Consider the following 26039-nt stretch of genomic DNA (forward strand, 5'->3'; position numbering starts at 1 on the left):
GACGCTTCCCTGCCCACCGCCGTCACGTCATGTGACACGCCCACCGCGTCACGTGACGCGGCCGGCCGTGTCACGTGACGCGCCGGCGGTAGGCGGGGAAGCGTTTTCACGCTATCTTCCGCTCGTTACAGCGGGAGATAGCTTGAACGGACGGCTTCCATTGACTGCAATGGAAGCCGTCAGCGCGTACACCCGCGGCAAATAGAGCATGCCGCGGGTGAGGACGGGAGATTTCACGGTGCGGAATTCCGCGGTGGAAGTAGGCATCGTGAGCATTGTGCTATTAGGTTCAATAGAACCTAATAGCAGGGGGCAACGCAGTGGATTTTTGCCGCGAATTTACGCGGCGTAAATCCGTTCGTGGGAAGGAGGCCTAAGGCCTATTAAGGGAAGGCAGATAAGGGTCTGCAATCATATCTGGCGCTGGAATGAAATTTGTATTTATTTGTAAAATTGTTCCACTTTTATTAAAACAATATCTGCAGAATTGTGGATCGCGGCTACAACAGCGACTCAACCGTGAGAAGACGCATCCGATGAGCTGTCGCCTGGAGGCACAGATATGGGTATAGGAGGTCAGCACAAGCTGAGAGCGAAGAGGAGGACAGACACCGGTATCATCCACAGTCACCCACTCGCAGTTGCCTGATTCACGGTGATTGGTTGTTTTGGGTTGGCGAAGTGAGGAGTAAAAAGCTAATATGCCACCCACTCTAACAGCCAACTTCACATCGGACTACAAGTCCCAGAACTCCTCACTCTGAGTCTGGAGGAGGAAGGCTTCTGGGAAATGTAGTCTAATGTGAAGCTGGCTGTGCTTCGGATAAGGAAGTGCAGGGTAACCCTAGCAACCAGCAGTGCGGCCACTAAGCATTCTGGGAAAGCAGAGCTGGTTGCCAGGAGACAAGAACGCTTTACTGTACAGAGAGGGAGATCTACAGGGCAGAAGTCCAATCCACAGAGACATCAGGTTGGTGCATAGGAGCAGTAAACAGGGGGAGAGCGGCGGACATAACTGCTGTGTGATCCTGGAGCATAGGAGAGCTGTGTGCTTCCTTTATTTATCATGTATTATACTGCAGAGCTGCACTCACTATGCTGCTGGTGGAGTCACTGTGTACATACATTACTTATCCTGTACTGATCCTGAGGTACATCCTGTATTATACTCCAGAGCTGCACTCACTATGCTGCTGGTGGAGTCACTGTGCACATACATTACTTATCCTGTACTGATCCTGAGGTACATCCTGTATTATACCCCTGAGCTGCACTCACTATTCTGCTGGAGGAGTCACTGTGTACATACATTACTTATCCTGTACTGATCCTGAGTTACATCCTGTATTATACTCCAGAGCTGCACTCACTATTCTGCTGGTGGGGTTACTGTGTACATACATTACTTATCCTGTACTGATCCTGAGGTACATCCTGTATTATACTCCAGAGCTGCACTCACTATGCTGCTGGTGGAGTCACTGTGCACATACATTACTTATCCTGTACTGATCCTGAGGTACATCCTGTATTATACCCCTGAGCTGTACTCACTATTCTGCTGGTGGAGTCACTGTGTACATACATTACTTATCCTGTACTGATCCTGAGTTACATCCTGTATTATACTCCAGAGCTGCACTCACTATTCTGCTGGTGGGGTTACTGTGTACATACATTACTTATCCTGTACTGATCCTGAGGTACATCCTGTAGATCTTTTATTATAAAAGTAAAAAACACAACAAAGACAAACTGTAACAATAAGAATAACCATATAAAGCAATATAAGGCCCTTCCCCCACAGTCCGTGATCCATAAACAAAGTAAAAGTCCATATCCGGGCTTCCCCCGCCGTACACACCCACACACATACACACTCTACATATAACACAATATACGACTATAACACAATATACACGTATATACCTAAAATATAAAACAAAGGAAACTAACTACATAAACCCTGTAAACTATAACTCCAGGTCCAGCCGTGTCGCACTGTACCCACACAGAACAAAACTTAAGCAATAACATAAACAGCATAAATAACTGAAATAGCAACATAAATAACCAAATTCAAACAGAAAGACCGAGCCAACTGGCATAAAAAACTAACTAAAAATATATATATTTTTTTTTTTTGTTTTTTTTTTTTTTGGTCCCCAGTGCAGCTTGGGGGCCAAGCCTGCTCCACCAGTCCGTACCCAGAGTTCTTAGTTCAGGACGTGCCAAGCCACACCAGGGTTTTCTTTTTTTATTAATACCACACTGTGCCCGCCGCAGCCTGGGGGCCATGCCCGCTCCACCAGTCCGTGCCCAGAGTTCAATGTTCGGGACGTGCCAGGCTACGGCTCAAGGCGTGAATCCCACTCCCCCCAACTCCCCACCCAACCTACCTACCACCCAAAACGTGAATATATACAATATACAATATATACAATAACCATAATACACTCCAATACCAACATACATAATATATACTATATACATAACCCGAAAGCCTAAGGTCGGCTCACCTGCAGCCCTACTTCATTCCATTTTGCCCAAATCAAAACAAAAAGCTTCATGGTGCCCTCACAGCCCCCCACCAGGATTGGAGGTAATAAGCCGGGCACAGACATCACAATGTTCTATCCCTTTAATTTAAAAAAAAGGTCTCCCTATTCTCTCCCTAATTTGCACTAGACTGTCCTTAATCTGCCCCTCAGTCTGACCCTTCATGGAAAACTGTCCCTGCCCTATCCCTCCTCTCTCCCTATCCTGTCCCTCCTCTCTCCTTACTCTGCCCCTAGAAGATTAAGAAAAGACTGTCCCTAATGAAAAACAAGCCCTCTCCATAGGAGAGAAGCCTTAGATGTGCCCAGCCTCTCATACTCCAAAGAACGCACCTTCACCAGGTCACCCAGGATGTTCCTACATACCGTATCCACGGGGAGGACTTTCAGTTCCGTCGAAATCAGGCACCGTGCACTCCAGATGTGGAACCTGACCACTAGGCTAACTAGAAATAAAGTGCAGCGGTCCCTGCCACCAAGGCCTCTGAAGGCTCCATAAGCCCACTCCGCATAGGAGAGGTGTGCCAGCTGACGCCAGCCTATGGAGACCCCTACCCGTTGGTATACCTCTGTATTAACCCCTTAACGACCAATGACGTACCTGGTACGTCATGGAGCGTCGGGGTATGTATGAAGAGAGGTTGCGATGCAACCTCTCTTCATACAGTGCGGGTATCAGCTGTTTATAACAGCTGACATCCGCGGGCAATAGCCGCGAGCGGCCGCGCGGCCGATCGCGGCTATTAACCATTTAAATGCCGCTGTCAATTCTGACAGCGGCATTTAAATCCCCCGAACGATGTTCGGGGGTCCCGCACGGCCCCCCCGCGGTGAGATCGGGAGAGCCGTGCATGTGTCATGGCAGCCGGGGGCCTAATGAAAGGCCCCAGGGCTGCCTTAGCAGACTGCCTATCAAGCCGTCCCCGTGGGGTGGCTTCATAGGTTGCCTGTCAAAAAGCAATATGACGTAATGCTATAGCATTACGTCATACTGCAGGAGCGATCAAAGCATCGCATCTTAAAGTCCCCCAGGGGGACTTCAAAGTAAAGTAAAAAAAAAAATCAATAAAGTTTTTTTTTAATTGAAAAAAAAAAAAAGTTGTAAAAGTTTAAATCACCCCCCTTTTGCCATATCTATTATTAAAAAATCTAAATAATAAATTAAAAATATGTATTTGGTATCACCGCGTCCGTAAAAGTCCGAACTATCAAAGTACCACATAATTTTCCCCGCACGGTGAACGTCGTTCGAAAAAAGAAATGAAGAACGCCAGAAATGCATTTTTTTAGTTACCCTGTCTCCCAGAAAAAACGCAATAAAAAGCGATCAAAAAGTCGTATGTATTCCAAAACGGTACTATCAGAAACTACAGGACATCCCGCAAAAAATGCAACCTTGCTCAACTACGTTGACAGAAAAATAAAAAAGTTATTGTGCGCACAAAATGACCGCAGAAAATAATTGAAAAAATTTTTATGTCTTTAAAAAAAAAAAAGAGGAGTATAGTAAAAAAAATCTATACAAGTTTGGCATCGTAGTAATCGTACCGACCCATAGAATAAAGTTATCATGTCGTTTTTGTTGCCATTTGTGCGCCGTAGAAGCAAGACGCACTAAAAGATGGCAAAATGTCATTTTTTTTTCATTTTACTCCACTTAGAATTTTTTAAAAGTTTTTCAGTACATTATATGGTACTTTAAATAGCACCATTGAAAAATACAACTCGTCCCGCAAAAAACAAGCCCTCATACAGCGACGTGGATGGATAAATAAAGGAGTTATGATTTTTTTAAAGGGGGGAGGAAAAAACGAAAATGGAAAAAGAAAAATGCCCGCGTCATTAAGGGGTTAAAGGGGCACTGAAGCAGGAAATGTTCCATGCTTTCCAGCACATTGCTGCACTCCTGACGGGGGCAACCCCTGTCAATCAGAGGCCTGCTCTTCAAGTTACCCCTTACATACAGTCTCCCGTGAAAGCAGCGCCAAGCCAAGTCCCAAAACTTCAAGGGGACCCGGGTTGAATTCAGTAAACGTAACCCTCCCTCCAGGTCCCGACTTGGGCAGTCCTTGAGCGCCAGGGGCTTCTGGAAACGGGTCAACAGGACTCTTTCGTCGAGGAGCCTCCTCGTCAGAGTCCTGATCTCCCACATCCCCAGACCCCACCGGCGTATCACCTTCAGAACCAAGGTAGCGTAAGCCGGGAGATATCCATGCTGCGTGCGAAGGTCCTTCACTCGCCCTCCTGTCTCCCATTCCTGGAAGAAGGGCCGAAACCATCCCCGGCAGGAGTAGACCCACAGAGGAGCCCTTTCTTGCCAGAGGTTGCCTATGTTGATCTTAAAAAAGGTGTCTACAAGAAACACCACGGGGTTGACCATAGATAACCCCCCTAGTCTCCTCGTGCGGTATGTAACATCTCTCCTGATCAGGTTCAACCTATTCCCCCACAACATTAGGAAGAACAGGTTGTAGACCCGGGTCCAGAGAGGTTCTGGCAAAATGCATACGCTGCCCAGGTAGATGAATAAAGGGAGCAGGTATGTTTTGATCAGGCTAACTCTTTCCCGAAGGGTCAAAGACCAACCCTTCCACTGGTTTACCTTCTGAGTGGCACCATCCAGCCTGTCTACCCAATTTTGCATGGGGTAATCCCCCTGGCCAAATTTGATGCCAAGAACTTTTGCTGAAGTCTGGGGCACCGGAAGAGTGTCCGGGAGATCAAACACAGGATCCCCCCTTCCTAACCAGAGACTTTCGCACTTATCCCAGTTGACTCTGGACCCGAATGCCTCTGAGTAGGCATCCACCTCCGACACCACAAACTCCGCCTCCTCCCTTGAGGATACGAAGAGCGTGACATCATCGGCGTATGCCACTGCCCTCAGGGTAGCCTCCGGCACCGCCCGGTCCATCCCGACCCCTGCTATAGGTCCACGATCAACCCTCCTAAGAAAGGGATCTATCGCAAACACATACAACAGGGGACTTAGAGGACAGCCCTGACGGACGCCGGACCCCACCTCAAAAGGGCGGCCAAGCCAACCGTTCACCAGCGGGAAAGTCTCAGCCCCTGCATACAATGTTCGCAGCCAATCAACAAACCCCACTGGCAGGCCATATCTCAGAAGGACTGACCAGAGGTACTCGTGATTAACCCGATCAAACGCTTTGGCCTGATCCAAGGACAGCAAGTACCCCTCCCAGTGACCAGCCCTACCCTGCTCCACTGCCTCCCGGACACCAAGAACAGCGCTAAAGGTGCTACGGCCTGGAACAGAGCAATGCTGGGCCCCCGAGAGGAGCTGGGGTGCAAACTTGACCAACCGATTAAACAGCACTTTTGCCAGAACCTTCCTGTCCGTATTGAGAAGTGCTATGGGACGCCAGTTCTCAATACGGCTCGAGTCTTTACCCTTTGACAGAAGGATCAAAGCTGACCTCCTCATTGACTTTGGCAGAGTGCCCGAGGAAAGACACTCATTTAATACTTCCGTCAAGAGGGGACTCAAGAGGTCCTTGAAGGTCTTATAATACTCGGATGTTAGTCCATCCGGTCCTGGCGATTTTTTGAGCCGGAGCCCATCAATCGCCAGTTTAACTTCCTCTATTCTGATCTCTCCTGTCAAAACATCGAGAGGTGTCTACCCCCGGCTCAGGGACAGTTTTAGCCAGGAAAGCCGACATCACTTCCGAATCTAGATCCCTCTTTCCCAACAGTTGCGAGTAGTAGGATCTGACGACCTCCAGAATCCCTGATCTGGATCGATTCAGGGATCCTGTACTATCGATCAGTCCAGTGACCACTTTACTATTCACTGACATCCTACAGTTTCTGTAAGGGTCGGGCGAGCGGTACTTCCCGAAATCCCTCTCAAAAACCAAGGATGCGTGTCTATCGTACTGGCACTTCTTGAGCAAAGATTTCACTCTGGAGATCTCCTCGCGGCTACCTCCAGTCGAAACGAGATGTTCGAGTTTCCTCCTCAGGCCGTTGTACAGGCGGTACCTGTCCAGGCATCTGAGGTTGGAGAGCTCTCGGAAGAACCTTGCCACCCTCCTCTTGAACATCTCCCACCACTCTGACTTACTGCTACAGAGATCCAGTAATGGTACCTGGCTCTGCAGAAAATCCTCAAAGGACTGTCTTATCTCTGCTTCCTCCAGGAGTGATGAATTCAGTCTCCAAAAACCTCTGCCCATCCGGGGGGTTTCTGCAACATTCAGAGAAAACAATATTAGACAGTGATCGGAGAATTCCACCTCAACAACGGACACTGGTGAAGAGATGGCTTCCTCCTTCAAATAAAACCTGTCTATTCTAGACCTGCTCTGACCTCTATAATAGGTGAACCCCTCGTGGCCTGGGGTGTGCCGGATGTGGACATCCACCAGGCGAGCCTCGCTAGCTATACTATTAAGTGCTACGCTGTCAAAAGTCAACCGCCTGTCTCCAGAGCCTCCCCTATCGCGGGCTCTTGTGACTGCATTAAAGTCACCTCCAAAGACAACTTGGCGGCTGGTAAAAAGGTAGGGCTTGATCCTCATAAAGAGACTCTTCCTGTCCTTTTTTGACTGGGGACCATAGATGTTGACAAGTCTTAATTCTTGTCCCTTCATGAGGACATCTAAGATCAGGCACCTTCCCATTTCTAATTCAATAACTCGTCGGCATTCAACCGCTGCGGTAAAAAGTACCGCCACTCCACTATACGGCTCGGCCGCAAGAGACCAGTAGGAAGGGCCTGACCTCCACTCCCTTTTTGCCTTATGTATGGCTGCCAAATCAGACAGCCTGGTCTCCTGCAAAAATAAAATGTCGGCTTCAACGCGGCCGAGAAAATCAAAGGCCGCAAATCTAGCCGTATCAGACTTAATGCTGGCAACGTTAATTGATGCCAGAGTCAGCGGAGTGGGTGCCGCCATCATGAGTGATTAAATTAGACGGCTTTCTTCCTCACACCCGCTTCCTCGGGGTCAGAGGAAAGCCCCTTGCTTCTTTTTTTGGACACAGATGTGTCCATAGCAGGGGATCCCCTGACCCCGTCGTCCTTGTTTCCAGGTTCCAGAGTAGCCTCCACCCCGGAAGGAACTATGCCTTCACGAGGTGAAGACTCAGCGCCCCCTGTTGACCCTTCCTTTGCCCTAGGAACCTTGCCCTCCGCCTCCCCCTCAGAAGAGGAGGAAGAGATGTCTCGGAGGGCTCGGAACCTATTGGAGAGTCCAACTGGAGGTGAGCAGGCTTTTCCTTCCAGTACTTGGCCCGGGGTGGGAGAAGATCTTGAATCCCCCCTTCGTTTCCTCCTCGTGGCACCTAGCTTACGCCGTTTCTCTAGCCACCTCTTGCCTTCCTCATCCACACTTTCGCAGTGAGAGGAATCTGCAGAGTTGGTCTCCTCCCTCTGGATCCTCCTGTCCTCCTCATCTAAATCGCTGTCCCTCAAAGCCTCAGCCGCGAGATTTGCTTCTGGAACAGGGGCCACCATTGACCCACCTGCTGTGGGTGCTCCTGTCAGCTCCCTGCTCCGTCGGCGTTTCTCCTGACGCCTCTGCTCCGCAGGCGTCTTTTGCCGGTTCTTCCCTGGCTCCTGAGCTCCTCCACCTCTGCTGGTCCCCTCACCCCCGGAGGCCACATCATGACCCCCATCCGTAGGTGCTGAGACCGCATTGGCAAAGGAGCGCGGACAGCGACTAAATGGGTGACCGAGGTCACCACACAGGTTACACCTAATCTCCGCACAGGAGGTGGCTAGATGACCCAGACCCCCACACAGGGCGCACTTCAAGGTCTTACAAGCGGCGCTCAAGTGTGAGGGGTCGCCGCACCTGTGGCAGAGCTTCGGCTGCCCCTGGTAAAAGGCCAAGATACGATCCCTGCTGAGGAAGGCTGCAGAAGGTATGTGTGCCACTGAGTTACCTGAACGTTTCAGCTGGACCATGAACGTCCAGGCCCCAGACCATATGCCGTGCTCATCCCTGTTCTTTTTTGGCATCTCCGTCACCTCTCCATACCTACTGAGCCACGTCATGATGTCAAAGCAAGAAAGTGACTCGTTACGAGTCAAAACGGTCACCTTCTTGATACCGTTCTGGCGAGACACCACCTGGATGGCAAAGTCTCGCCAGCCGGGCTCGTTTTTCACCAGCTCGTAATTCCCCCAGAAGATTTCTAAGCCCTCTGGGCGAACGAAGCTGATGTCAAACTCAGACGTGCCGTAAGGATGGATCAGGGCAAAGATGTCAACTGCCCTGAAGCCCATCTTCAGCAGAAGCTCCACTACCCTTGCCCTCGGGGGGGCATGTATCATTGCCTCTCCAACGAAGACGGACCACATTCCTACGACCTGCGTCCTGCCCGGGTGTCGGTAGGGACCATATGGTCTCCCCCCTTTGCTCTCGGAAGGCACCCAAGCCATGTCTCTCTTTCCAGAGAGATAGATCCACCTCTCTTCCTCCAACTGTGATTGTACTCTCCCCCATCCGTAAAGCCTCCAGGAGACGCTGTTGCAAAGCGCCCTCCCTAGAGTCTGGAGACAAGGAGGACCCCTCCCCTCCAGCGGCGACACTGGCATAACTCCTGCCAGTTGTTGTCGCCACTGGAGGGGCGACTGGAACCTGTGACCCCCCTGGCCTATCCACCTTATCCCCTGGGCCTCCAGATCCCCGGCTGCCAGGGGGGCCCGAGGTGCCCGAAGGCCCAGAACCTGCAGAGAATTGTTTACTCTCGGCGTTGTCCCTCACATCCACCACACGCTCTCGCACATCCATACCCGGATCTACCACTTTTTTCCTTGGATCATGTGGTCCGTGGGTCCTGGCCTCTCCGGAGGTAGATGGTAAAGCCTCCGGACTTTTGCTTGTGTTTTTACTTTTTCCTTTTTTCTTTTTTGCCTCCGCATCACTGGAGGCGCGGGATCCGGCCTGACTTACTCCCAGATTATGGGAGACCCCTGATTTTAGGTCCGCAGGCCCCTCCGCATCACAGGCAGCACTTGCTGCATTAGTGCCACCCTCCTTGCTGTTACCGCGACCTGCATCTGTACTGGCCTTTACTGCGCCTTTCTTACTGACCTCCTTGCTCCTGTTACCAACTAACACAGGGACAGGGGGTCTGACCAGCTGGGCCCTTTTCTCCCCAACTCCCTGCTCCAGGCCCACCACAGAGTCCGAGCCAGGGGGGTTTTTGGGGTCAGAACTCTGATCCGACTTTGCAGCCAGGTCAGTCCTCACGGGAATTTTGACAAACACAAGCTTTTCCTGCAGCTTAACAGGTTTCTTTTTCTTTTTCTTTATCTCTACATCCTCCTCCGGCATCTCATTGCCAAACATGAAGCCCCAAATATGCAGAGAGGCTTCTGGCTGTGGGGTCTTCTGCACTTGTAGCCTTCCTGCGTTTCCCTCCACCTCTGATTCCCCTGAGGTAGATGGCAGTCCAATTTCCTCAGGCAACAGCTCTCTGGAACTTGTAGTGCCACTGGGTGTTGGTACTAGCTCTTGTGAGCATACGGGCTGCTCCTCCAGGGTCTCCTGCACATCCTCAAACAATTCCTCATCTGAGGCTTCATCATTGCTTGACTCGCTTTGCTCCTGGCCACTGCACCTTGCCGCCATCTTTGCAAACCGGTCATCATTTATTATTTTTTCCTTAAAGGGACCGCTCTCCTCCAGTATTTTCTCCCTCACCGCTTCCCACATTCTAATGCAGTCCTTGCATTTCTTTATTGCCCTTCTGGCTTCTGCCTTTCTGTCCTTAGAAGCATTTTGCTCCATGATCAGCTTGGCATCGCGCACCTTCCCTTTTTGCATGACCAACATTTTTCCAGCAAAGTTATAGTCATTAATACTCTTAGCCAGCCTGGAGGCCAGCTCAATCACTGATTCCTCCTTCTTTCTTTCGCTCCACTTACCCATACTTGCCAGGGTCTGCTGCTCACCTGCTCTCCTGCGGGTCTGGCTGCGGGTCACAATCTCACTCCCTGCGCTATCAGAAGCCGCCGTGCTGACAAATGGTGCCACGCTGCTGCAGCCACGACCAGGTCCAAGTCTCTTCTTACCTCCAGCAGAAGCTCCTGTTTTCCTGCGTGCTGCTGGCTTCTCCGGCACCAGTGGCAAACTTTCTTTCGGCATTGCTGATGCCAGCAATGCCTTCACTTCCCTCCCTCCCCCCGAGTGGCCCCGGGGGGAGGAGGTGCGGGACTCCATATCCAACAAAGCCCAGAAAAGTGCACCTTCTCTGGGATCCAAGCTCAGCAAACCTTCCTTCTCAGACCACACCCTGGAAGTTGCAGAGCTTAACCAGCACACACCCAACTCCAGAAGCTGCACTCACTATGCTGCTGGTGGAGTCACTGTGCACATACATTACTTATCCTGTACTGATCCTGAGGTACATCCTGTATTATACTCCAGAGCTGCACTCACTATTCTGCTGGAGGAGTCACTGTGTACATACATTACTTATACTGTACTGATCCTGAGGTACATCCTGTACTATACTCCAGAGCTGTACTCACTATTCTGCTGGTGGAGTCACTGTATACATACATTACTTATCCTGTACTGATCCTGAGTTACATCCTGTATTATACTCCAGAGCTGCACTCACTATTCTGCTGGTGGAGTCACTGCGTACATACAGTACTTAGCCTGTACTGATGCTGAGTTACATCCTGTATTATACTCTAGAGCTGTACTCACTATTCTGCTGGTGGAGTCACTGTATACATTACTTATCCTGTACTGATCGTGAGTTACATTGTGCATTATACTCCAGAGCTGCACTCACTATGCTGCTGGTGGAGTCACTGTGCACATACATTACTTATCCTGTACTGATCCTGAGGTACATCCTGTATTATACTCCAGAGCTGCACTCACTATTCTGCTGGAGGAGTCACTGTGTACATACATTACTTATACTGTACTGATCCTGAGGTACATCCTGTACTATACTCCAGAGCTGTACTCACTATTCTGCTGGTGGAGTCACTGTATACATACATTACTTATCCTGTACTGATCCTGAGTTACATCCTGTATTATACTCCAGAGCTGCACTCACTATTCTGCTGGTGGAGTCACTGTGCACATACATGACTTATCCTGTACTGATCCTGAGTTACATCCTGTATTATACTCCAGAGCTGCGCTCACTATTCTGCTGGTGGAGTCACTGTGTACATACATTCCTTATCCTGTAGTTATTCTCAGTTACATCCTGTATTATACTGCAGAGCTGCACTCACTATTCTGCTGGTGGAGTCACTGTGTACATACATTACTTATCCTGTACTGATACTGAGTTACATCCTCTGTTGTGCTCCAGAGCTGCACTCACTATTCTGCTGGTGGAGTCACTGTGTACATACATTACTTATCCTGTACTGATCCTGAGTTACATCCTGTATTATACTCCAGAGCTGCACTCACTATTCTGCTGGTGGAGTCACTGTGTACATACATTACTTATCCTGTACTGCTCCTGAGTTACATCCTGTATTATACTCCAGAGCTGCACTCACTCTTCTGGTGGTGGAGTCACTGTGTACATACGTTACTTATCCTGTACTGATCCTGAGTTACATCCTGTAGATCTTTTATTATAAAAGTAAAAAACACAACAAAGACAAACTGTAACAATAAGAATAACCATATAAAGCAATATAAGGCCCTTCCCCCACAGTCCGTGATCCATAAACAAAGTAAATGTCCATATCCGGGTTTCCTCCCCGCCGTACACACCCACACACATACACACTCAGCATATAGCACAATATACAAGTATATACCTAAAATATAAAACTAAGGAAACTATAACTACATAAACCCTGTAAACTATAACTCCAGGTCCAGCCGTACCGCACTGTACCCACACAGAACAAATGGAAGCAATAACATAAACAGCATAAATAACTGAAATAGCAACATAAATAAGCAAATTCAAACAGAAAGACTGAGCCAACTGGCATAAAACTAACTAAAAAATTTTTTTTTTTTTTTTGGGTCCCCAGTGCAGCTTGGGGGCCAAGCCTGCTCCATCAGTCCGTGCCCAGAGTTCTAAAGTTCAGGACGTGCCAAGCCACACCAGGGTTTTTTTTTTTTTTTTTTTAATAAATACCACACAGTGCCCGCCGCAGCCTGGGGGCCATGCCCGCTCCACCAGTCCGTGCCCAGAGTTCAATGTTCGAGACGTGCCAGGCTACGGCTCAAGGCGTGAATCCCACTCCCCCCAACTCCCCCACCCAACCTACCTACCACCCAAAACGTGAATATATACAATATATACAAAACCATAATACACTACAATAACTAACATACATAATATATACTATATACATAACCCGAAAGCCTAAGGTCGGCTCTCCTGCAGCCCTACTTCATTCCATTTTGCCCAAATCAAAACAAAAAGCTTCATGGTGCACTCACAGCCCGCCACCGGGATTGGAGGTGATAAGCCGGGCACAGACATCACAATGTACTATCCCTTGCATTTTCTCCCTATTCTCTCCCTAATTTGCCCTACACTGTCCTTAGTCTGCCCCTCAGTCTGACCCTTCATGGAAACCTGTCCCTGCCCTATCCCTCCTCTCTCCCTATCCTGTCCCTTCTCTCTCCCTACTCTTCCCCTAGAAAATTAAGAAAACACTGTCCCTAACGAAATACAAGCCCTCTCCATAGGAGAGAAGCCTTAGATGTGCCCAGCCTCTCATACTCCAAAGAACGCACCTTCACCAGGTCACCCAGGATGTTCCTACATACCGTATCCACGGGGAGGACTTTCAGCTCCGTCGAGATTAGACACCGTGCACTCCAGATGTGGAACCTGACCACTAGGCTAACTAGGAATAAAGTGCAGCGGTCCCTGCCACCAAGGCCTCTGAAGGCTCCATAAGCCCACTCCGCATAGGAGAGGTGTGCCAGCTGAGGCCAGCCTATGGAGACCCCTACCCGTTGATATACCTCTGTATTAAAGGGGCACTGAAGCAGGAAATGCTCCATGCTTTCCAGCACGTCGCTGCACTCCTGACGGTGGCAACCCCTGTCAATCAGAGGCCTGCTCTTCAAGTTACCCCTTACATACAGTCTCCCGTGAAAGCAGCGCCAAGCCAAGTCCCAAAACTTCACGGGGACCCGGGTTGAATTCAGTAAACGTAACCCTCCCTCCAGGTCCCGACTTGGGCAGTCCTTGAGCGCCAGGGGCTTCTGGAAACGGGTCAACAGGACTCTTTCGTCGAGGAGCCTCCTCGTCAGAGTCCTGATCTCCCACATCCCCAGACCCCACCGGCGTATCACCTTCAGAACCAAGGTAGCGTAAGCCGGGAGATATCCATGCTGCGTGCGAAGGTCCTTCACTCGCCCTCCTGTCTCCCATTCCTGGAAGAAGGGCCGAAACCATCCCCGGCAGGAGTAGACCCACAGAGGAGCCCTTTCTTGCCAGAGGTTGCCTATGTTGATCTTAAAAAAGGTGTCTACAAGAAACACCACGGGGTTGACCATAGATAACCCCCCTAGTCTCCTCGTGCGGTATGTAACATCTCTCCTGATCAGGTTCAACCTATTCCCCCACAACATTAGGAAGAACAGGTTGTAGACCCGGGTCCAGAGAGGTTCTGGCAAAATGCATACGCTGCCCAGGTAGATGAATAACGGGAGCAGGTATGTTTTGATCAGGCTAACTCTTTCCCGAAGGGTCAAAGACCAACCCTTCCACTGGTTTACCTTCTGAGTGGCACCATCCAGCCTGTCTACCCAATTTTGCATGGGGTAATCCCCCTGGCCAAATTTGATGCCAAGAACTTTTGCTGAAGTCTGGGGCACCGGAAGAGTGTCCGGGAGATCAAACACAGGATCCCCCCTTCCTAACCAGAGACTTTCGCACTTATCCCAGTTGACTCTGGACCCGGATGCCTCTGAGTAGGCATCCACCTCCGACACCACAAACTCCGCCTCCTCCCTTGAGGATACGAAGAGCGTGACATCATCGGCGTATGCCACTGCCCTCAGGGTAGCCTCCGGCACCGCCCGGTCCATCCCGACCCCTGCTATAGGTCCACGATCAACCCTCCTAAGAAAGGGATCTATCGCAAACACGTACAACAGGGGACTTAGAGGACAGCCCTGACGGACACCGGAACCCACCTCAAAAGGGCGGCCAAGCCAACCGTTCACCAGCGGGAAAGTCTCAGCCCCTGCATACAATGTTCGCAGCCAATCAACAAACCCCACTGGCAGGCCATATCTCAGAAGGACTGACCAGAGGTACTCGTGATTAACCCGATCAAACGCTTTGGCCTGATCCAAGGACAGCAAGTACCCCTCCCAGTGACCAGCCCTACCCTGCTCCACTGCCTCCCGGACACCAAGAACAGCGCTAAAGGTGCTACGGCCTGGAACAGAGCAATGCTGGGCCCCCGAGAGGAGCTGGGGTGCAAACTTGACCAACCGATTAAACAGCACTTTTGCCAGAACCTTCCTGTCCGTATTGAGAAGTGCTATGGGACGCCAGTTCTCAATACGGCTCGAGTCTTTACCCTTTGACAGAAGGATCAAAGCTGACCTCCTCATTGACTTTGGCAGAGTGCCCGAGGAAAGACACTCATTTAATACCTCCGTCAAGAGGGGACTCAAGAGGTCCTTGAAGGTCTTATAATACTCGGATGTTAGTCCATCCGGTCCTGGCGATTTTTTGAGCCGGAGCCCATCAATCGCCAGTTTAACTTCCTCTATTCTGATCTCTCCTGTCAAAACATCAAGAGAGGTGTCTACCCCCGGCTCAGGGACAGTTTCAGCCAGGAAAGCCGACATCACTTCCGAATCTAAATCCCTCTTTCCCAAGAGTTGCGAGTAGTAGGATCTGACGACCTCCAGAATCCCTGATCTGGATCGATTCAGGGATCCTGTACTGTCGATCAGTCCAGTGACCACTTTACTATTCACTGACATCCTACAGTTTCTGTAAGGGTCGGGCGAGCGGTACTTCCCGAAATCCCTCTCAAAAACCAAGGATGCGTGTCTATCGTACTGGCACTTCTTGAGCAAAGATTTCACTCTGGAGATCTCCTCGCGGCTACCTCCAGTCGAAACGAGATGTTCGAGTTTCCTCCTCAGGCCGTTGTACAGGCGGTACCTGTCCAGGCATCTGAGGTTGGAGAGCTCTCGGAAGAACCTTGCCACCCTCCTCTTGAACATCTCCCACCACTCTGACTTACTGCTACAGAGATCCAGTAATGGTACCTGGCTCTGCAGAAAATCCTCAAAGGACTGTCTTATCTCTGCTTCCTCCAGGAGTGATGAATTCAGTCTCCACAAACCTCTGCCCATCCGGGGGGTCTCTGCAACATTCAGAGAAAACAATATTAGACAGTGATCGGAGAATTCCACCTCAACAACGGACACTGGTGAAGAGATGGCTTCCTCCTTCAAATAAAACCTGTCTATTCTAGACCTGCTCTGACCTCTATAATAGGTGAACCCCTCGTGGCCTGGGGTGTGCCGGATGTGGACATCCACCAGGCGAGCCTCGCTAGCTATACTATTAAGTGCGACGCTGTCAAAAGTCAACCGCCTGTCTCCAGAGCCTCCCCTATCGCGGGCTCTTGTGACTGCATTAAAGTCACCTCCAAAGACAACTTGGCGGCTGGTAAAAAGGTAGGGCTTGATCCTCATAAAGAGACTCTTCCTGTCCTTTTTTGACTGGGGACCATAGATGTTGACAAGTCTTAATTCTTGTCCCTTCATGAGGACATCTAAGATCAGGCACCTTCCCATTTCTAATTCAATAACTCGTCGGCATTCAACCGCTGCGGTAAAAAGTACCGCCACTCCACTATACGGCTCGGCCGCAAGAGACCAGTAGGAAGGGCCTGACCTCCACTCCCTTTTTGCCTTATGTATGGCTGCCAAATCAGACAGCCTGGTCTCCTGCAAAAATAAAATGTCGGCTTCAACGCGGCCGAGAAAATCAAAGGCCGCAAATCTAGCCGTATCAGACTTAATGCTGGCAACGTTAATTGATGCCAGAGTCAGCGGAGTGGGTGCCGCCATCATGAGTGATTAAATTAGACGGCTTTCTTCCTCACACCCGCTTCCTCGGGGTCAGAGGAAAGCCCCTTGCTTCTTTTTTTGGACACAGATGTGTCCATAGCAGGGGATCCCCTGACCCCGTCGTCCTTGTTTCCAGGTTCCAGAGTAGCCTCCACCCCGGAAGGAACTATGCCTTCACGAGGTGGAGACTCAGCGCCCCCTGTTGACCCTTCCTTTGCCCTAGGAACCTTGCCCTCCGCCTCCGCCTCAGAAGAGGAGGAAGAGATGTCTCGGAGGGCTCGGAACCTATTGGAGAGTCCAACTGGAGGTGAGCAGGCTTTTCCTTCCAGTACTTGGCCCGGGGTGGGAGAAGATCTTGAATCCCCCCTTCGTTTCCTCCTCGTGGCACCTAGCTTACGCCGTTTCTCTAGCCACCTCTTGCCTTCCTCATCCACACTTTCGCAGTGAGAGGAATCTGCAGAGTTGGTCTCCTCCCTCTGGATCCTCCTGTCCTCCTCATCTAAATCGCTGTCCCTCAAAGCCTCAGCCGCGAGATTTGCTTCTGGAACAGGGGCCACCATCGACCCACCTGCTGTGGGTGCTCCTGTCAGCTCCCTGCTCCGTCTGCGTTTCTCCTGACGCCTCTGCTCCGCAAACGTCTTTTGCCGGTTCTTCCCTGGCTCCTGAGCTCCTCCACCTCTGCTGGTCCCCTCACCCCCGGAGGCCACATCATGACCCCCATCCGTAGGTGCTGAGACCGCATTGGCAAAGGAGCGCGGACAGCGACTAAATGGGTGACCGAGGTCACCACACAGGTTACACCTAATCTCCGCACAGGAGGCGGCTAGATGACCCAGACCCCCACACAGGGCGCACTTCAAGGTCTTACAAGCGGCGCTCAAGTGTGAGGGGTCGCCGCACCTGTGGCAGAGCTTCGGCTGCCCCTGGTAAAAGGCCAAGATACGATCCCTGCCGAGGAAGGCTGCAGAAGGTATGTGTGCCACTGAGTTACCTGAACGTTTCAGCTGGACCATGAACGTCCAGGCCCCAGACCATATGCCGTGCTCATCCCTGTTCTTTTTTGGCATCTCCGTCTCCTCTCCGTACCTACTGAGCCACGTCATGATGTCAAAGCAAGAAAGTGACTCGTTACGAGTCAAAACGGTCACCTTCTTGATTCCGTTCTGGCGAGACACCACCTGGATGGCAAAGTCTCGCCAGCCGGGCTCGTTTTTCACCAGCTCGTAATTCCCCCAGAAGATTTCTAAGCCCTCTGGGCGAACAAAGCTGATGTCAAACTCAGACGTGCCGTAAGGATGGATCAGGGCAAAGATGTCAACTGCCCTGAAGCCCATCTTCAGCAGAAGCTCCACTACCCTTGCCCTCGGGGGGCATGTATCATTGCCTCTCCAACGAAGACGGACCACATTCCTACGACCTGCGTCCTGCCCGGCTGTCGGTAGGGACCATACGGTCTCCCCCCTTTGCTCTCGGAAGGCACCCAAGCCATGTCTCTCTTTCCAGAGAGATAGATCCACCTCTCTTCCTCCAACTGTGATTGTACTCTCCCCCTTCCGTAAAGCCTCCAGGAGACGCTGTTGCAAAGCGCCCTCCCTAGAGCCTGGAGACAAGGAGGACCCCTCCCCTCCAGCGGCGACACTGGCATAACTCCTGCCAGTTGTTGTCGCCGCTGGAGGGGCGACTGGAACCTGTGACCCCCCCGGCCTATCCACCTTATCCCCTGGGCCTCCAGATCCCCGGCTGCCAGGGGGGCCCGAGGTGCCCGAAGGCCCAGAACCTGCAGAGAATTGTTTACTCTCGGCGTTGTCCCTCACATCCACCACACGCTCTCGCACATCCATACCCGGATCTACCACTTTTATCCTTGGATCATGTGGTCCATGGGTCCTGGCCTCTCCGGAAGTAGATGGTAAAGCCTCCGGACTTTTGCTTGTGTTTTTACTTTTTCCTTTTTTCTTTTTTGCCTCCGCATCACTGGAGGCGCGGGATCCGGCCTGACTTACTCCCAGATTATGGGAGACCCCTGATTTTAGGTCCGCAGCCCCCTCCGCATCACAGGCAGCACTTGCTGCATTAGTGGCACCGCTGCCACCCTCCTTGCTGTTACCGCGACCTGCATCTGTACTGGCCTTTACTGCGCCTTTCTTACTGACCTCCTTGCTCCTGTTACCAACTAACACAGGGACAGGGGGTCTGACCAGCTGGGCCCTTTTCTCCCCAACTCCCTGCTCCAGGCCCACCACAGAGCCCGAGCCAGGGGGGTTTTTGGGGTCAGAACTCTGATCTGACTTTGCAGCCAGATCAGTCCTCACGGGAACTTTGACAAACACAAGCTTTTCCTGCAGCTTAACAGGTTTCTTTTTCTTTTTCTTTATCTCTACATCCTCCTCCGGCATCTCATTGCCAAACATGAAGCCCCCAATATGCAGAGAGGCTTCTGGCTGTGGGGTCTTCTGCACTTGTAGCCTTCCTGCGTTTCCCTCCACCTCTGATTCCCCTGAGGTAGATGGCAGTCCAATTTCCTCAGGCAACAGCTCTCTGGAACTTGTAGTGCCACTGGGTGTTGGTACTAGCTCTTGTGAGCATACGGGCTGCTCCTCCAGGGTCTCCTGCACATCCTCAAACAATTCCTCATCTGAGGCTTCATCATTGCTTGACTCGCTTTGCTCCTGGCCACTGCACCTTGCCGCCATCTTTGCAAACCGGTCATCATTTATGATTTTTTCCTTAAAGGGCCCGCTCTCCTCCAGTATTTTCTCCCTCACCGCTTCCCACATTCTAATGCAGTCCTTGCATTTCTTTATTGCCCTTCTGGCTTCTGCCTTTCTGTCCTTAGAAGCATTTTGCTCCATGATCAGCTTGGCATCGCGCACCTTCCCTTTTTGCATGACTAACATTTTTCCAGCAAAGTTATAGTCATTAATACTCTTCGCCAGCCTGGAGGCCAGCTCAATCACTGATTCCTCCTTCTTTCTTTCGCTCCACTTACCCATACTTGCCAGGGTCTGCGGCTCACCTGCTCTCCTGCGGGTCTGGCTGCGGGTCACAATCTCACTCCCTGCGCTATCAGAAGCCGCCGTGCTGACAAATGGTGCCACGCTGCTGCAGCCACGACCAGGTCCAAGTCTCTTCTTACCTCCAGCAGAAGCTCCTGTTTTCCTGCGTGCTGCTGGCTTCTCCGGCACCAGTGGCAAACTTTCTTTCGGCATTGCTGATGCCAGCAATGCCTTCACTTCCCTCCCTCCCCCCGAGTGGCCCCGGGGAGAGGAGGTGCGGGACTCCATATCCAACAAAGCCCAGAAAAGTGCACCTTCTCTGGGATCCAAGCTCAGCAAACCTTCCTTCTCTGACCACACCCTGGAAGTTGCAGAGCTTAACCAGCACACACCCAACTCCAGAAGCTGCACTCACTCTTCTGGTGGTGGAGTCACTGTGTACATACGTTACTTATCCTGTACTGATCCTGAGTTACATCCTGTATTATACTCCAGAGCTGCGCTCACTATTCTGCTGGTGGAGTCACTGTGCACATACATTACTTATCCTGTACTGATCCTGAGTTACATCCTGTATTATACTTCAGAGCTGCACTCACTATTCTGCTGGTGGAGTCACTGTGTACATACATTACTTATCCTGTACTGACCCTGAGTTACATCCTGTATTATACCCCAGAGCTGTACTCACTATTCTGCTGGTGGAGTCACCGTGTACATACATTACTTATACTGTACTGCTACTGAGTTACATCCTGTGTTATCCTCCAGAGCTGTACTCACTATTCTGTATGACAGCAGACCTTCTCAGTAGATTGTGTAGGGCATGAGTTCTCCTGCTGCGCTAAGGTTGGGATATTGAAAACCGATATATTGAAATATCACTAATGCTTTGGCGATACTGTTCATCAATATTGTTATGTCCGATATATCGGTAATATCGATAGTTTAAGGCGTTATAATATGGATTTTCGTAAAGAAGAGGCGTGTCTTGTGGTCCGGTGACCATGCTTTCTTTCTTTCCTTTGTGTTGTACAGGATGTAGTTTTGCTCGAGGCACTAATGAACTTACAAACAAGTTCTAGAAACTTTTGGAAAGTGTCAGTCAGGTGACTCTTTGTCACCAATAAGGTTTGCTCCAGGCCAAACGACTCTCAGAATAGTGGGGTCTTCGGCCCCTCCTCCACATGCGTTTGTTCATGGCGTTAGACGCAGGCTCTGAACACTTGCATCTAATGGATGGCTGTGGGCGATGCTCTCTAAACGAAAGCATTTCCACATGCAGATGGAGGGCTGCGCTGAACACACGAAGGTCGCGTCCAGAAAAGGAGACGCAACATGTCGTGCGTTCAGCATCTAATACAAACGCAGTGTGCATAGAAAAGATAGGAGATCCATCGAAGGCAATTACAATTGCGTTCGGGGCGCTGCGTTCGTGTTACCAGGTCCTGCATTGTTTACAAGTTGCCATGGAGACCGTTGGTCCCTCAGCGGCAACTTGAAAAAATGTAGGGCACGCAGCCCCACAAACACACACACAGAAAGATCGTGGTCACATCCCGTCAGGATGTGTTGCTTTATTAACCCTCGACCTGTTCTATTTTTATACAGCATTTAAAAAAGTCGAAATATTGAAATATCGATAGTTTCCCACCGATATTTTACAATAATTGATATTTTTGTGTCCATGTCCCAACCCTATGCTACGCTCAGTACTAGCAGTATAGTTTTAATGAGTTTGTCTTCATAAATTATAGCTATCTGCTGCCACCTGGTGTTCATCAGAGATAATGATCAGCTCAGTCAATTAGTGTCCCTGTCATCACGTCTGCTCATAGTGATTCAGTAGGTGCGCTAATTACAGTTCCTCTCATTCCCACAGGCTGTGATGTGCAGCAGTCAGCGTATATCATGCACTGTTGTACAGCGCCCCCTCCTAGAGCACAGGGCTATTACATCCTATAGAAAACTGTCCAGTGATAGATTACCCTTAACCACAGTAGGGAATTGCATTGTGAGCTGCTCCCTACTGTCACCTTATCATTGGAATATCTTTCTTTACAAGTAACCCTGCAGGCAGTGAGGGGCACAACTGATACCCCGCTGCCCTGTGGACATAGGGTAGAGGCTTCTGGATCTCCCTGTTTGGCACATACATAACCTGACAGAATATAGGATTTCCGCACTTTCAGAGCTTGTGTAGGAGACCTGCAATTTCCCCGCAGCCTCGGCTACTATTGGAATAGTTTGCCATGATGTAATTACCCCGCTAGGTCATCCAGTGTAAAAGGATCCTCAGTCATCCAATTGTCTATTACAAGTGACGTGAAATGCGGAAATAAATGTAAATACGGGAAACGGGGGTTTTAAACTTTTTAATATCCTTTATTTTTTACAATAACGGAAAAAAAAAATTTCACTTATGTTTACTTAGTTTTTTTTTTTAGTCCCCATAGGAGAGTTGAACTTGCAATTGTTTGATTGCTTATACAATATACTGCAATACGGAAGTATTGCAGTCTATGGTATTTGTGCAGGCAATCTATTAAGACAGCCCACAGACCTGTTTTAATAGCCAAAAAGGGGCCCTCAGAAGACTTTCAGCTGCCATGACGCCTGGACACAAGCTTGCAATCTCATCATGAGAGGGCTGTTTGGAATCCCCAAATGCCGATCCGGGCATTTAAAGAGTTACCTGCAGCGATCAGTGTGAACGATGAGCCGGATCGGCTTGTGATCTCGCTCCATACTGACCCTGCACACCCAGGACGTAGAAGGGGTTAACGTGCATCCAGTCACTGACTTTCCCGCAGCGCTGCCAAATCACTCTCACTTGTAAAGGGGTCGATGAGAAGGTGATATTAGGGAGTTGCTAGTTCTGCAACACTGGGATAACTGCGAGCTCCTGTATCTGCCCCCATATCCGCGTGTTTGATACATCACGCCTGGCGTTGCTTTTACTATCCCTCTGGTCCACGAGATAAAGTATGATAATAAGTCAGCGGGACTTACATCCTTCATCTCACGCTTATCTCTCCTCAGACCCGTAGCTATGGAGACGGCGCTGGAAGACGTGAAGACTCGACCCCCCGCACCGGTGCACATCACGGTTCTCAGAGCACATGATCTGGTAACACCTCATAAATAGCGCCTCGTCTGATGAGTTAACCATTTGCAGCTTTGAGGTTTTTGTCACGCAGAATAGAAATTAAATCCTGTAGGAGTAGCGAGCCGCGAGCAGGAGATGCAGGGACAGCAGACCTTAGTGCAGCGTGATATTGACATGGCCGGAAAGTCAGCGTTCTTCTCACACCTAAATATGAAAAAAAAAATGTAGTACTCCCCGCCACCTTCTGTAGTCAGGGGCACACCCAGAAATTTTAATGGTAGAGGTATCCTGGGTGTCTAATATTCCTGAGGCTCTAGCATGGCTTAGAGGTTGACCCTGAGTATTCCTGGTGGCCTACTGTAGGATGGCTTAGGTTGGGTCTAACGATAATATTCCAGTAAAATGATGGTGATTTAGAGGTTATTACGGGTCTAAGGGTCTAAGAAGTAGTTAATAGCAATACCACTGATGCTCTAGGGTAAGTGAAGATTTATAGTAGCATCCCTAATGTGCTAGGGGGCTGAAGGGGCTAAGAGTAAGTGCCTTGATTGCCCTAGCTATTGAAAGGGTTAATGGTGATTGAGTAGTGAAGGCTTAAGGGTAACATCCTTGGTGACCTGGTGTTGTGGAGGTGTTAATGACAGTCTTCCTGGTTTTGTAGGGTAGTGTAGGTGTTAATAATAATCTGCCTGGTGGTCTAGGGTTGTGGAGGTGTTAATAATAATCTCCCTGGTGGTCTAGGGTTGTGGATTTGTTAATGATAAGCTCACTGGTTGTCTAGGATAGTGGAGGTGTTATTGTTAATGTGAGGGCGCGGTCACACGAGCGTAGGCGTATTTACGTTCGCACGTGCGCAGCGTTTAATCGCCAGAAAGAACGTTTTTCGGCGATCATGACCAGAGCTAGAAAGCGTATTATCGTTTGTTCCTACTTTGCAAACTATCTTTTCGGCCATCGAATATGCGTTGGCGCGTATTTCGGTCGCATATGTTCCGTGTTTTTTTCGGGTTGCCGTTTTTACGTGCCGTAAAATCGCCCGTGCGAACGAATACATTGGAAACCAATGCCTCAGATGGTCACGTTTATACGATTGGGCGCAAAAACGCGCCGTTTATGCGCTCGTGTGAACGCACCCTTAGGGTAGTGGAGGTTTTAATGACAGTCTTCCTGGTTTTGTAGAGTAGTGAAGGTGTTAATGATAATCTCCCTGGTGGTCTAGGGTTGTGAAGATATTAATGATAATCTCTTTGGTGGTCTAGGGTAGTGAAGATGTTAATGACAGTCTTCCTGGTTTTGCAGAGTAGTGAAAATGTTAATGATAATCTCTTTGGTGGTCTAGGGTTGTGAAGATATTAATGATAATCTCTTTGGTGGTCTAGGGTAGTGAAGATGTTAATGACAGTCTTCCTGGTTTTGTAGAGTAGTCAAGGTGTTAATGATAATCTCCCTGGTGGTCTAGGGTTGTGAAGATATTAATGATAATCTCCTTGGTGGTCTAGGGTAGTGAAGATGTTAATGACAGTCTTCCTGGTTTTGTAGAGTAGTGCTGGTGTTAATGATAATCTCCCTGGTGGTCTAGGGTTGTGAAGATGTTAATGATAATCTCCCTGGTGGTCTGGGGTAGTTCAGCAGATAATTCTTCTACTATAGGGAGGGGTGGCATTGTGCACCCAGTTCGGGGAGCCCTTCCATAGTGTAATGTACTGAATGTCATTTCTCTCTCACAGAAAGGAGTGAAAGGAGACTCCCCGGTCACCTACGTGAGGGCTGAATTTAATAACATCCTCTTGGGAGATTCCCCCAAACTCGAAACGACACCCAATGAGCCCATCGAGTACAACTTCACTGCCAGCTTTGACATTGGTGGTGAAAGTCCTCACAGCCTGGATGATATGGCGCACAGACCCGTCCTATGTAAGTAGTCTCCACCCTGCAGGTGCCCACACAGGGCAGCATTACGGCATGCTTACAAGCGGGGGTGTAGCTATAGTGGGTGCAGGGGTAGTTGATGCCCCCGGGACGTGGTGTCTGAGGCCCTCAGTACTATAAATGGCACATGGTAAGTGGGGCCGTGTTATAGATTTTGCATTAATGTCCAGCAGTTGCAGGTTATGCCTCTTAGTGGCAGACCCCGGTATTGCTGGCTGTGCACAGAATACGTCCCGACCTCTCACTCTTCGCTTTCTCTAGTGACTGTCATCGAGATCTTACCCAAGGAGAAAAAGCAGAAGGAGGAGAAAACCAGCGTCTTGGGGCAAACCGCTGTGGATCTGCTGCCCTTACTGCGAGGTGAGGGGGATTCCTCTGATTGTGGTGACCGCTGCCCTTTAATTCTGAGAGTCTTTTGCTTTTCTGACTATTTTCGGTTCCCAGGAATTGCCCTGACTACATGGCGAGGCTCAGCACTCTTGGCAGGGGTATTTAGCAGGTGATGGAGATTTGGCGGCACTCCTTGTGACCGGACGCTGAACTCTCACCGCTGATCCTCAGATCTGGGATACTTTACAGTCTAGCAGCTGCAGCGCCCCTGCAGAGCAGAAGATTTACCAACCTGCCCGACTTCTGCCCCCCTGTGTGTTTTCTCAGTGTAATCCTTAGTTGGTACATACTGAGAATACAGAGACTTTATAGCAGAGGCTTAAGTGGTTTTATAAACCCCTCACAACGGGATCTTCTGTCCGTTACCGCTTTTCACTCTGCAGATCAGTGAAGACCATTATACACTGATCGGCCACTTTATTAGAGACCCCATCTAGTAACGGGTTTGATTCCTTTGGCCTTCAGAACTGCAGAAATTCGTTAAGGTGAAGATTCTGTCAGGCGATGAAATCCTCCTGCAGAAATATCGGCCCCTGCGGACAGGAAGCTTCTTGTAGTTGCTGCAGATTAGATGAAGGTGCTGACATGTTCCGATCAGCAGACAGGAAGGGGTCATCAGTTCACACTGCTTGCGCCAAATTCTGACCTCCCATCAGCACGGAGCAACAGAAATCTGGATCCATCTGAGCAGGAGATGTTTCTCCGCTGCTCAGGGATACAAGTTTTGTGCTCTTTTGCCCCCGGAGTCTCACCTTTGTTTCTCTTAGACTTAATGGTGCCGGAAGTGATCGTCTGCTGTTATAGTCCATCCGTGCGGAGGAACGTCGAGTTGTGCGTTCAGACATGTTGTATTTGGCTGCTCATGACTGTGCAGTGCCTGTTGGTCAGCATGATTCCTGACATCCTCCTCTGACCCCTTTCAGTGATGAGTTGTTTCCATCCACAGGCTCCCCTTACACTGGATGTTTTCCTTGATCACACCATTCTCTGTATACTCTCCCCACCATTACATGAG

The 26039-nt window shown here is 49.9% G+C and overlaps 1 protein-coding gene across 1 annotated transcript in view; it reads left to right on the plus strand.

The window, feature by feature from the left end:
- The first annotated feature begins 864 nt into the window (after positions 1 to 864).
- Positions 865 to 26039, plus strand: part of CFAP70 (cilia and flagella associated protein 70) — an 88795-nt gene continuing 63620 nt past the window's right edge. Inside the window, exons 1-4 of the mRNA XM_066576725.1 lie at positions 865 to 970; positions 22639 to 22726; positions 24433 to 24619; positions 24896 to 24994. Coding sequence (XP_066432822.1) covers positions 22649 to 22726; positions 24433 to 24619; positions 24896 to 24994 — 364 coding nt within the window. The 5' untranslated portion in view covers positions 865 to 970; positions 22639 to 22648. The remainder of the gene's footprint in view (positions 971 to 22638; positions 22727 to 24432; positions 24620 to 24895; positions 24995 to 26039) is intronic.

This window comes from Eleutherodactylus coqui, chromosome 8 (genome assembly GCF_035609145.1).
Source record: "Eleutherodactylus coqui strain aEleCoq1 chromosome 8, aEleCoq1.hap1, whole genome shotgun sequence".
In the NCBI taxonomy this organism is placed as follows: domain Eukaryota; kingdom Metazoa; phylum Chordata; class Amphibia; order Anura; family Eleutherodactylidae; genus Eleutherodactylus; species Eleutherodactylus coqui.